This window comes from Punica granatum, chromosome 4 (genome assembly GCF_007655135.1).
Source record: "Punica granatum isolate Tunisia-2019 chromosome 4, ASM765513v2, whole genome shotgun sequence".
In the NCBI taxonomy this organism is placed as follows: Eukaryota; Viridiplantae; Streptophyta; class Magnoliopsida; order Myrtales; family Lythraceae; genus Punica; species Punica granatum.
This window is the reverse complement of record NC_045130.1, coordinates 6805599-6817987: the sequence shown is the minus strand read 5'-3', so window position 1 is coordinate 6817987 and position 12389 is coordinate 6805599. Positions and strand designations below refer to the sequence as shown.

At 33.9% G+C, this 12389-nt stretch overlaps 1 protein-coding gene across 1 annotated transcript; it reads left to right on the top strand.

The window, feature by feature from the left end:
* The first annotated feature begins 7800 nt into the window (after positions 1–7800).
* Positions 7801–10318, top strand: LOC116204725 (RNA-binding protein 2-like). Its single transcript, XM_031536975.1, has 6 exons — positions 7801–8045; positions 8566–8702; positions 8793–9114; positions 9234–9295; positions 9398–9479; positions 9830–10318. Exons 1-6 carry the CDS (start codon positions 7955–7957, stop codon positions 9931–9933), a joined length of 798 nt encoding a protein of 265 aa, XP_031392835.1. The 5' UTR covers positions 7801–7954; the 3' UTR covers positions 9934–10318.
* Positions 10319–12389: the final 2071 nt, after the last annotated feature.

Sequence of the window (12389 nt, the reverse complement as noted above, 5' to 3'; positions counted from 1 at the left end):
TCGATTAGAGCCTATTAATAATGTAGCTTTGCGCACAAGCACGATCGGGATGGATTATGAAACTCAATTATGGGTCAAATCAAGCCACTTTTTGAAGAAAATCATCAAGATTACACCGAAAAGCCGTTAAGTAACTTGACTGATTTAAATAATTAAGGGGTTAATCAGTGTTCTAATTATTATTGCCGTCTTCTATTTTTTAATCTTCTTCCTCCTCCCCTCTGCTTTCTTTGTGGGGACACATCGATTTTACCAAAAAGGACTCTTGGAAGCATAGGCTTCTGTCGTGGAAAAGTGAGCCCACATTCTCGAGAATTAGGTGACCGAAATATTGTAACTGATGAATCGTGCGGGGCCCATCAACATGGTCACATTTACAAAATAAAATAAAATAAAATAATAAAACAAAGTCAATTTTATTTCGTGAGACCCTAATTAAGTAAAAAAAAAAAAAGGTCAAACTGCTCAATGCTGCGGGTTTGAAGTTTTTCTTTAATTTTTTGGCTCATCACAATAGTTTGTATAATAATTAATATAGTATTTAACTGAAATTAATAATAACACTATTTATTTTAAAAATTATGAACTCTCTATTAATAATAAATAATCAATTTTTTTGAAAAGATGATATCATTTCTTTTTTTTATTTCATAGAGTGTGTTTTGAATATGTTAAATGAATTAACTATTGAATATAAAACTTATAGTTTTGCTCTTAAAAAAAGAAGTAGGAATAAGATTTGAAAATAATATTAAGTAAAAGGTTCTTGATCGACTTTAAGAAAAGGAAAATATTTGCATTTTATAAATTTATGAGAATAAATTAATAATGATCATCTTCATTATTGTGTCTTCCAATGTTGATAAAACGGGAAAAAATATATTATCTAAAGTTCAAAAAGTATATGTTCAATTAGTATAAGTTCTTAAGAAAAGCACAACAAAAAGAAAAAAAAAGTTTGTGTCTGTGAATGAATATTTATTAAAAAATAAAGTATAAGATATGTATAACCCTTCAAAAAATGTAAAATAGATAGAGAGAGTATAGTAAAATGCATTGTGTCGAATTTTATTGTGATCGGAAAAAAATATGAGAAAAGCTTATGCACTATATGAACGTAAAATGTGATATTATATTCTTTTTAGAGAATAACTGGTCAACCAATGGGGTCATTTGAGTCGTTATATCAAATAAGTTGCACCACTACCTTATTTAGCCAAGATTAAAAATACTGGACAAAATAAGGAAAACAAAAAGGGAGAGGAAAAATGTTCTGCACTCACATACTAAAATTTGAAAAAGCATATTATATATATTGTAATTTGTATATCGAGTATTTCTAATTCGAAATTTCTTCTAATTTTTCTAAATAAAAGTTGGGCAAAGAGTATTTTTTGGAAATAATGCGACTATAACAATCGAATCATTTGGTATAAAGCGTCAACAGGATTAAGTAGTGTCTTATTTATTTGGGTCAAATTTGATAATATTGAAAAAATGCAACTTTTCGATTTAACGATTGAATCATTTAACGTAGCATGTAAGCATTTTTTCGTAAATCCCCAACTCATAGCAAATGGTCCTTTCACAATACTGCATTAAAACATATACACGAATCTCAAGTCAAATTATATTTTTTCATTTTTATCTCATCTCTTTTTCTCACATACTTTAATGAATTTTAAAAATATATCATTTTTATCCCATCTTTTTTCCTTGTAGGCCCGCGAACGAGCGACAAAAAATACTAATTTATATTTATCTCTCATCCTATTAAGTAAAGTTGAATAATAAATATTAAAATAAGTATAGGTCAATTTTTATTAAAATGTCAAAAATAATGAAAGTTAATATTTTTATTAAAATAAAGTTTATGTTAAAGCAAACTAACTAAAAATCCGTGCATCGCACGGGCCTAAAAATCTCGTGGATTTAATATAATAAAATAGAATCCTTAATGACTAAAGAAGCATGACTGACAAGGAAGTGGCCTTAGTGTAATGGCACAACCTGCCAACTCGGATTCAAAAGGTTTTGGATTTGATTCTCGCCAGTGAAAGTTATGTTCTTATCCTTATAATAGGTCTATGAGCCTTTCCCTTAAGGTCCAAAAAGAGAGGCATGAGAGTCGAAAATGGAACTTTTTTATTATCGGACAAGTGTATGCTTTATCACACTATACCCTCTTTCTCGAGAGTTTTATTAATTCTTTTGTTGGTGAATGGAAAGTCTATTAGCTTGCATTTGTTTTTCAATTATTCAACTCAACTTGATATTGTGCAATGATTATAAGTGTCAACAATTATATATGTGTGTGTTTGGATTTAGAATTTTTTTTAACTCAATTCAACTCAACTTATCTTCAATTCAACAACACAATTATTACTTTTTTTTAACCACTCAATTCTCTCAACTATTTATTGCTTTTTCCACAATTCAACAATACAATCATTACTTAATCATTATTTTATCTCAACTATTCATTATTTTTTCACTCATTTTCTCATAATTCAATAACACAATCATTACAAACCAATTAAAACCAAAACTCAACTCAACTCAACTCTAATACCAAACACATAATGTGTAAGAATATATATATATATATGTATGTATATAAATGTCAAAGTATGTGGGAAATTTACTATTGAAAAATTTATATATATATATATATGAAAATAGATTATAAATTTATTATTGAAAAATGGATGTGTATGTATAGATGTGAAAGTATATGAAAATTTTACTATTAAAAAGTTAATTATAAAAATGATTAGAAAAAAATATGTGAAAGATCTATTATTTAATTAGAAAAGGATAAAAAAGTAATGATTATGTTGGTGAATTGAGGAAAAAATAAAGTTGAGTTGAGTTGAGTAATTAGATTTGAAAATCAAAATGAAGCCTTAATTTCAATTGATGATGGTATATAGCATCATATTGAAGGGATTGTCCAAAAGAAAAATAGCCATATAAAGCAAGGGAAAGAAGAAAAGGGGAACTTTATTAATATCGATGAACAATGATCCCACTATCATCACAGGACGTAATGATTAAATTGAAAGCCGCCTTGTTTCTCCCTAATAATAATCTTGTTGGGCGAAAATGACATGAAAACCATAAATTTGGAGGAAATTTGATTTTACACCCTAAAGTTTAAATGGTTGTCTCCTGCCCCCTGAAATTGAAGACCATCCTAACACACACACAAAAGTTGGAATTCTTTTCCTAGCTTCCGATAAATAATCCTCACACTGTAAAACGAATTTCAAAAGTTGCAAAAAATGTCGATCCTTTTCATAGCTATGCAAAATTATTATTATTATTTATTAAATAAAATAATGGATAACAGTGACGGCAACTTTGTCACCCCTGCTACGCAATGCTCATATTCTCATGTTCAATCGCGAACATATCAGACGAATTGAACAACCAAAGTAAGTACTGACTCTATTAATTTAGCACACCAAATGCCTATTATAGTTTACAGAAGTCAGTATCCTGCAATCCCAAGCAAATAACACATTTTTAGCAAATGTTTTGATACAAATGCATAAAGAGAATTCGAATCCAGGATATTGAGATTATCAAATCACATGAGAGTAAGCTTATTCATCATTAGACCATTATCTTTGATAGTTTATTATTATTATTATTTTTTATAGTTAGCACACCCTGTTTTGGTCATGTTATATTTAAACTAAATGCTTTTGGACAATTTTCTAAGCAGAAAAAGTATTTTTATTATTGATCGATAACTCAAGCACCTTTTCTTTGTGCCTAGTATATTCGGCTTCTCGATTCCTATCCTGTATGTTCGACGTACATATTGTGTCTAAACATGTATTACTTCCTAAATAAATTATATCATCATGTAATTAAGGGAGTTATCTTCTTATTGGCCTTTTCTTCTGTTGAAATTTTTAGGCAAAATCACTAATTTAATAGGTTATTCAATTTATTAATTGGGAAAAGGAGGGAAACTATAAATGCTTTTATTCCAGGGGCTAACTTTGCGTGCAAGAAGCCAAAAATTGAATGGAAACGTACTGAGGGGCCCCGCCAGCTTCTTGATTTGACCCCAAACCACTCGAATAAAAACTCCTTGGCCCATTCGGGCTCTCTACAAGAAAAGATTTAGGTACGGACTCGTGCTTTGCACAAAATTAATATATAAAAAATAATGTCTTGTGAAAAAAGTTTATTTAAAAAATTATTCACGAAGGGAGAATTTTTTTATTTTTTAAAAGTAATTTTAATATTTATTTAAAATTTTTATATAAAAATTAAGTATCATAATTAGATGTAGATCCATATATTATGGAGACTACACATATTGTTTAATTTATCGAGAAAACTTTTGATTTTTTAATAATAATATTTATTGTAAATTATGTCCTAGTCGATTACATATTTAACCCTCCTGATATTGCTCATAGATAATCAACATTCTTTTGGGGTGTAGTTTGGGGGCTACTTAGTTTTGTTGATGTTATACAGGGTAAATGGTCTCTGATGTAAATCCTTTTTGTTTAATGAAAGTCTCTACCATTTATCCAAAAAAAATATTTACTGTTTATTCATGAATTGATAACTTTAAAAAAAAATCCAAGAAACCATTCTATATTTATTCTTGATTTTCGATAGAAAATTAAAGTCTTCGAACAGTCGAAAGAACGACTAACCACGAGTTGAAGGTTTCAAAAAAATGAGTCATGACACATTCTTGTATCAATTACCTGAATTACATATCATTATTGATGATTTAAATCTATTCAAAATCTTTATTTCTAGTAAATTTTTAATGGTATATTTTTATGTTATATATCGAGCTAGAAAATTTCAAGAGCATTAAAACATGGTTTCTATGAACTAATCTCTTGAGAAAGATGGCATCTCTCTCTCTCATCTCTCTCTCTTTACAATGAGTTCGGTGTCCGCGGCAATTTACCCGTGCTTTCATTAGTTCATCTCCTAAATGAGTCAAATGTTAGTCCTTCACGCTCGACTTAGAGGACTCACTCAATGACACACGTGGTTCCCAAAATTATATAAGTAAAATTGACTCCCACGAACATTTAATAGGGTTATAGCTAATAGGGCTAGAATTGTCGATTTGCTTCATCTATTAATAATATTTGTAAAAATTTCTTATATTATTTTAAAATTTGAAGACAAATATAAAAAGGAGTTTATCTATTTCTATTATTATATTTAATTTCTTTAGTAAAGGTCCGAGATAGAATATAATTCGAAATAATTTATAAAATTGCAAAATCATATTTTAATTATCGAACCCATATATCCATACTATGAGCAAGCTCCTTCAAATATATATATTCCAGAAAATTTTTAACAAGAAGTGATAATAAATGCATAAATCGTTTTCAGATGGAATCCAATCTAATATGTGTATATATATATAATTCAACTAATTTTTTTTTATACAAATGACAATGCATAATGTCATGAGTATAACAAAATATCTATAAAATTATTAATTAATAACTGATAAATGTAGAAATCGCTTTCTAAATATAATTCACTCCAATATGTAGATTATATATATATATATATATATATAACTCAGCTAATTTATATATAAATGAAAATGCATAATTTCATAAATATAACAAATTTAAATTAATATTGTTCAAATTTTCAACACGATAATTAATTAATTAACTAAATGACTTAAAAGCCTATTTTGCAAAAATATGAACAAATTATATAACTCTGTGATGAACCGGTGCACCGCAATGGATAGAGCTCTAAAAGAAAAGACCACTTGATTATTTATGTAATTAAAAAAAGATTATTGCAAGACATTAATTTAATGAAATTAAGATAATTTGAAAAGTTCAAAATTAACAGCTACCTGCTAATTTTACGAACTTATGATTCAGACCACGTTAGTATGGAGGTGCGTATTTAATCAATCTACTGCTCGTGCAGGTCCACTTTCAAAGTTCAAACAGCGACTCCTCTCGTTTATTGGAATACTATTCTTAAGTCAACATATTATCCTTCTAGATGAACACATTTGCGCCAATTCACATTTGTCGTGAGGAAAAATATATTCAAGAATCGAAAAATAATTTGATCATTCATTTCCAAATTTATAATCAATAATGTTATTTTTACTTTCTTTATAAGTATCGAAAAATTTATGAGAAGAAATAGATGTCAATCAATCTCGCTCTCCCTCTCGCTTCATTATAACGATTAAAATTTTGCTCTTAAGATATTATTATTTTTAGTAGAAAATAGGCTTCATTCAAGCAAATATCTGATTCAGTACATCAAGGGGTCCGAGACGGGACGTGGCTCTATTTAAAATTGTGGGAGATGCGGCTCGACCATTCTGCTAAAGAGAACACCAGAAATATCCGATGAATAAAATCTTACATCTGCATTTAGGAACTCAATGCCCGTATCAGCATGTAGGTCACTCGCGCCCATCTTCGCAACCATGTCCATGCAAAAGTTGGCTTCTCGGTAAATGCGGTTAGCCTGCGATCCCTGAAGCCGGTTGGCCAGAAGCCTACTATCGATAATAAGTGATAAATTGACTTTGTTCGCATGACCATTACCCCAAACGAGATCATGTGCCACTACTACATCAACTTCCACATGTAGGTGATCAATGACCATATCAATCCTTAATTGTAGTCCATCTCAAAGGGCCCAAAGCTCAGCTGTGATACTTGTTGCCAGACAAATTCTCTGCTCAAAGCTCCCACACAACGGTCCGCTCTCATTGCAAATAATGTTGTCGCCTCCAATCTTACTAGAGTCACTGAGCGCTGAACCGTCTGAAATAAGCTTGAACTGTTTTGAACTCGGGAAGTAATGAATATTATTATTATTTTTATATATCTCTGTCTTTACGATTTTCATTTTAAAATGTTCAATCTTGTTTTTTTGAGTTTAAATGGATGATTTTGTTTTGGGTGGGGATTTTGGGACAAACATAACCCTAACATTCGGGAGCTGCCCGAGTACAAGGTGCCAAATAAAGTGGATATCTTTTGCACCATTTTAATGCGATTCTCTCAGTCCCCACGTTTACTATGTCCGAACAATTCCAGACACAATACTCCTTTTCCAGCACATCTACCCGAGTTGTACTCGACCGCTTTATAAAATTCTCTCGTCTTTCGATTTCCTCGGAATCTTTCACTACTACGACTAGATGTATCATCGCGCCGAAACAAAACATCGAATCCGTAAAACGGGCGCAATGTAATTCACGGACAGAAAACCCGAACCCGAGAATTAAGCAACTGCTCTGTAGAGACATCGACGCCATTGACACATTCTTTGAGATATTCTAAAAACTTTCCCTGCTTTTCGTGCTGTGCAAATTGAACTCGGGTCACACGACTGAGGATGGATACACGATGTAGCAAGGGAACGATGCTGATTCCTAGTACCGAATTGCACCTCGTCAAGATCGTATCAACCGTTGCACTTTGAATGCCGGATAAGGAAAATGTTGGTCGATGAGTTCACAATGATGATTTGTATTCCATCGTCGTTGTTGCAATCTCAAAAGAGAAGATCCAAACTCAAAGCCCATTTAATTATCTAACTGATAAGCTCGAGCCCATCCATCTTTAGGCCCAACCCGGCCCATGATATTATCGTCTCGTCTATTTTTAAAAAAAATCATATATAGTAAGTTTTTTTGAGCACTTCCTATGACGTGTCAAATTGTAATTGGCCCAGCACATTCATAAGCATGTACCCTCCCGCAGCAGATCCAGGAATCCTTCCTCGTTACCCAGAGAACGCGAGCTCGGGTCAAAAGCAGCTTGTCTGTGCACTCAAATTTGATAGGAAATCTGCGAGTTAGGGTTAGGGTTTTGCTCCAATTCTTTCAATTCAGCGGTCTCGGTTTCCCCTCTCCCCTCCAAATTCTCCATTGAGCTTTCCCTCCGAAGGTACTCCGATGGCGGATGCGTACTGGAACCGGCAGCAGCAGCAGCCACTGCAGGTTCCCCCTTCCGGCGGCATGCTTAAGCGGCCTCGCCCTGATTACGGTACCCTCTTCTTCCTAATTTCCGGTTCTTATTCGTGTAGCTTCCGAGGAAACCAATCGTTTCCCTGAACTGGAGTTTGAGTCTTCTGCTGGTAGATGAACCCCTAGGCGACTAATTTGTGGCATTTTAGGTCGAAATGCGATTCATTTTTTTTATTTATTTATTCAGTTGATGAATTTGCTAGTTTGGTGGGGGGAAAATTAATGTCGGATTTCTGTCCTGTCATTACTCTTCTATAACGTGTGATAAGTTAGAACCATCTCTTTTGAGAGCCATTGTCGATGCCCATGGCATAGAAACATCTGTAGTTATTGCCAGAAAGGTTAATAATGCAACAACTAAGCTGAAATCGTGCAAAAGGTGGAAAATACGAGCTCGGAAGTTAAACTAGTTAAATTAGAACGAAGGAATGAATTGATGCTTTAACACTATCTTGAAACAAGATTGGCAGAGCTAGACAGGAGACTCATTGATGCTATCGATGGAAAATTTGGGTTACTGAGCAATTCAAATTATGCAGAATCCTCGGCTCCTGGGATGCCATCAGGACCTGAGGCACAGAACTATCCAGTGCGTGATGATGACCGAGGTAGGGTCCATGTCGTTAAGGACACAAAATCAATAGGGTCAGCTTATGATCAATATCTCCGATCCACGGTGAGTCCTCATTTCAAGCCATCCTCTTTATTCTCGCATTCCTCCTCTATGATCACATGTGCTAAAGTATTTATGATAATTGCTGTGTAGCAACTCTCTAATCTTAACTCGGGGGAAGTTGGCACTTTTGTTGGTGGTGGTGGTGCTGGTGGCGGAGGTGGTGGTGGGTTGGCGAGATCTGGCCCCGGGCAAATGTCTAGCTATCCCATGGCCGATCCTACAGCAATGGTCCGTCCTGGACCTCTTGTTCCAGATATGGCTCCAAATGGTCGAAATACCGGTTTTGGTGGTCAGCATCCAGCAGACATCATGCCTATGCCAGGACGGGAAAATGTTCTTTTACCTCCTGATGCTTCCAGCACTTTGTTTGTTGAAGGGCTTCCCGCTGACAGCACGAGGAGGGAGGTAGCTCGTATCCTTTTTCATGTACTTGGAAATTTACTAATATTTTGGTTTCGTGCCGTTATATGTTGCTTCAAAGCCTTCAATTTCTTTCTCATTTGCTTTGAAACTTTCTTAGCTCTGATCTAGATATATTTCGTCCGTTTGTGGGGTACAAAGAAGTGAGACTCGTAACTAAAGAATCTAAACATGTGAGTGGGCTTCATCTTTCTGTTGTGTTCTCTTGTGTTATCACCTTGGTTTCTGCTGAGATTGCGGCTTGTCTCATCTGTTATGTCGAAACTTTAATGCAGCGTAATGGCGATCCTCTTATATTTTGCTTCGTGGACTTTGTTAATCCAGCCTGTGCAGCCACAGCAATGAGTGCTTTGCAAGGTGATTTTGTCACATGCTTTTTAATTCTGAACTGTTCTTCTCTCTGAATAGCTGAGATGCAACAAATGAAAAATATAGAAAAAAAAATTGAGTATCAGATGAAGATTGCACTAAGCGATTTGATCATATTATTGTTGGGGTAGTTTCAGCCTGTCTATTTGATATTAATAATGGACTTTTTAGAGAATATATATATATATATATATATATATATATATATATAGTATATACCCTGTGGATTTCCACTTCTGCTTGGAAATTCCAATATAAAGGACTGGGTAAAGCATTGCCATTTCTAAGCAATATCCGTTTCTTAATATCTCATGAGGATTCGCGATTGAATCTTACAGGCTACAAAATGGACGAGCACGATAACGATTCTACTTATCTGCGACTCCAGTTTGCTCGAAACCCTGGGCCCAGGTCAGGCCCTAGACCTCATGGGAGGAGGTGAAAAGACGTGGCCCAGCGCGAGTTCATAGCCCTGTGCTCATCTTGGGTAGAACCTTCAAAATAACTAATCTTCTACTGGGTTTCACATTTTTCTCGTTAGGGTGTTTAATTAATGTATCGTGCTTTGCTGCTGTAGTTACTATTCAGTCACTGTAAGTTCGAAGTATGGGATTTAGCAATGTGCTTGGGGGGGTTGGGATGCAGAAAATGTGAAATGAGATCACCAAAGCATTCGATGAACTGCTATGCAAGGTGATTTCATGGTTTTGCCATTTCAGAGGATAGGTTTTGTTGTATATTCACTTTTTTATAGGATATTGTGAGAGATGTTCTATGTGTTCATGGTTTCTATCATATCCCGGCCACATAAGCCTTGCATCGTTATAGTAGACTGAGCAATGCTGAAGAGCATGCTCTTGTTCATGTCATACTTTTATGGCAACAAATGGCAATACCATAAGAGCAATTGAAACTTAACGATATCGACCAACCGCTCACCCCCCCTTCTACTGCTGGCTCATTGTGATGTCCTGCATGGGCTGGTTGAATTTCGATATGTAAGGTTTTTGTTCCATCCGTCTGCTCTTGCACTGTTTGTGTCCACTAAGCAGGCCCACTGACCGGCTTGGATTTGCTTGTAATTTGTGCAAACTGCAATGCTGATAAAGCTTAGTATTAGTTTAGCTTTTATGTTTTGGGCCATCGGAAAGATCAACTCTCGACATATCATCAAATGCTTACTGAAATTCTTCTTTCCTATTATAATGCTGTACATCTAAAACGGTTTTTTATTTTCGGTGTGAATTCTGATATCTGAAAGTTTAATTGGATCATGACTAATCCAGTCGAGCTGGGTCGACCTATTAAGGGGTAAAACTCTCTAAAGTAGATTTTCTGTATTAACAAAATTCGAATTCATGACCTTATTTAAGGAAAATATGCATTAAATCATTTGCTGAGATCAGTCCTTTGACTATATTTCTTTCCCCTTCTTTTGTCGGTATAAAGAGCAGCACTTTAATATAAGGGTTCAAGAGATGCATGATTGAGCTTGAGGTGAGGCAACAGTATACACAACAATGATACATCACTGTTTTTCTTTCATTATAAACAGATTGATGTGTATATATATATATTTTAAAGTAGCCTTATAGACTTAGTATAATAAATTGAAACTAAAATTTTAAGGTTATAAGGCATACTCATGACGTAGTAAAGCGTCACGGATAGTTTCATTATGAGAATCGAATTGGAAATATTTAGGTTATTAGACGAGATTGTATATCATGGCACCGCACCCTTTTTTAAAAAAATTACTTTTTTCCTTTTCTCATTATACCAGAAGTGTAATAAAATAAAATTTTCAATAACTAATAAAATGTCCCATGTATTTTCACTGTAACAATCGAAAATGAAATCTTTTGGTTATTAAGTGAGAGCGTGCACCTTTACATTACATCCTCTTTCTCCTAATAAATCGATTTTCATTTTGTCTGAAAATGGCAGCAGGTATGTATAATTTTTATCGATATATATTTTGATATCCAGAAACCCAACGAACCCCGACTAATTCAATTCGAGCTGAGTCGGTCCGTTAAGGGGATAAAGTTCTCTCAATATAAATTTTTTTTACTCACAAGATTCGAATTCAAAATCTTATTGAAGGGGAATAAAAGTCGAATAGATTGAATTAATTCATTTATTTATAATTTGAATTATTATTATCAGCATGTCTTTGACTAGAAACAGAGAGAGCAAACCAAACCCACGTGGCACGAGCAATTATTGAAACTAGAGATCACCATTTAAATCTGGGAATATCCAAGACGATCCCGTTTTTCTTTACAACCCACTTGTCGATCGATCAATAGATCTTCGATTTAGTGTTGACTTTTCCTCGATTCTAGATAGAGCATGAAGCTTTCGTGGATGCGTTAGAAAAAAAATATGCTTCTACGACGTATCGAATATCATATATGTGCTCACGATTTTAGCCGAGTTTTAGTTCGATTTACCAATGAGATATGGCCAATGAAGCTCGAGCGCCATGAAAACCGACGCTTTTCTTGAGCATAGTTGGATCTGTGATATAATTAACTCAGGGCATCGAAAAAAGCATATGCTCCAAAATGATTGTCAGTTTAATATATGTATAATCTCAACAAGATTAATTCGATCTCACCGAACGAGGTTTGGCCGGGGTCTTTTTCAAAGGTGAGACATGTCTTCATGCCGATTATATCTACAATGGATTTATGCACACTACAGATCTTTTTCGAGTAATATGAGATAATCTCATAGTTATATACGAATGCATCTAATTAATGAGTCTCTATAAGATCCATACATATACATACATACATAGTACATTGTTGAGGCCAATTAACGACACCCAGAAAAAAAAAAGAGGAGAAAATGAAATAGCTAGTGATCGACTGGTGTCGGAGCAGATCTTTG

What these genes read in the sequence shown, in the direction of transcription:
- LOC116204725 (XM_031536975.1), top strand. Translation starts at nt 7,955, where the DNA reads ATGGCGGATGCGTACTGGAACCGGCAGCAGCAGCAGCCACTGCAGGTT. An exon ending in ATCAATATCTCCGATCCACG is followed by an intron (nt 8,703 to 8,792) that starts GTGAGTCCTCAT and finishes ATTGCTGTGTAG; the next exon opens with CAACTCTCTAATCTTAACTC. An exon ending in AGCAATGAGTGCTTTGCAAG is followed by an intron (nt 9,480 to 9,829) that starts GTGATTTTGTCA and finishes TGAATCTTACAG; the next exon opens with GCTACAAAATGGACGAGCAC.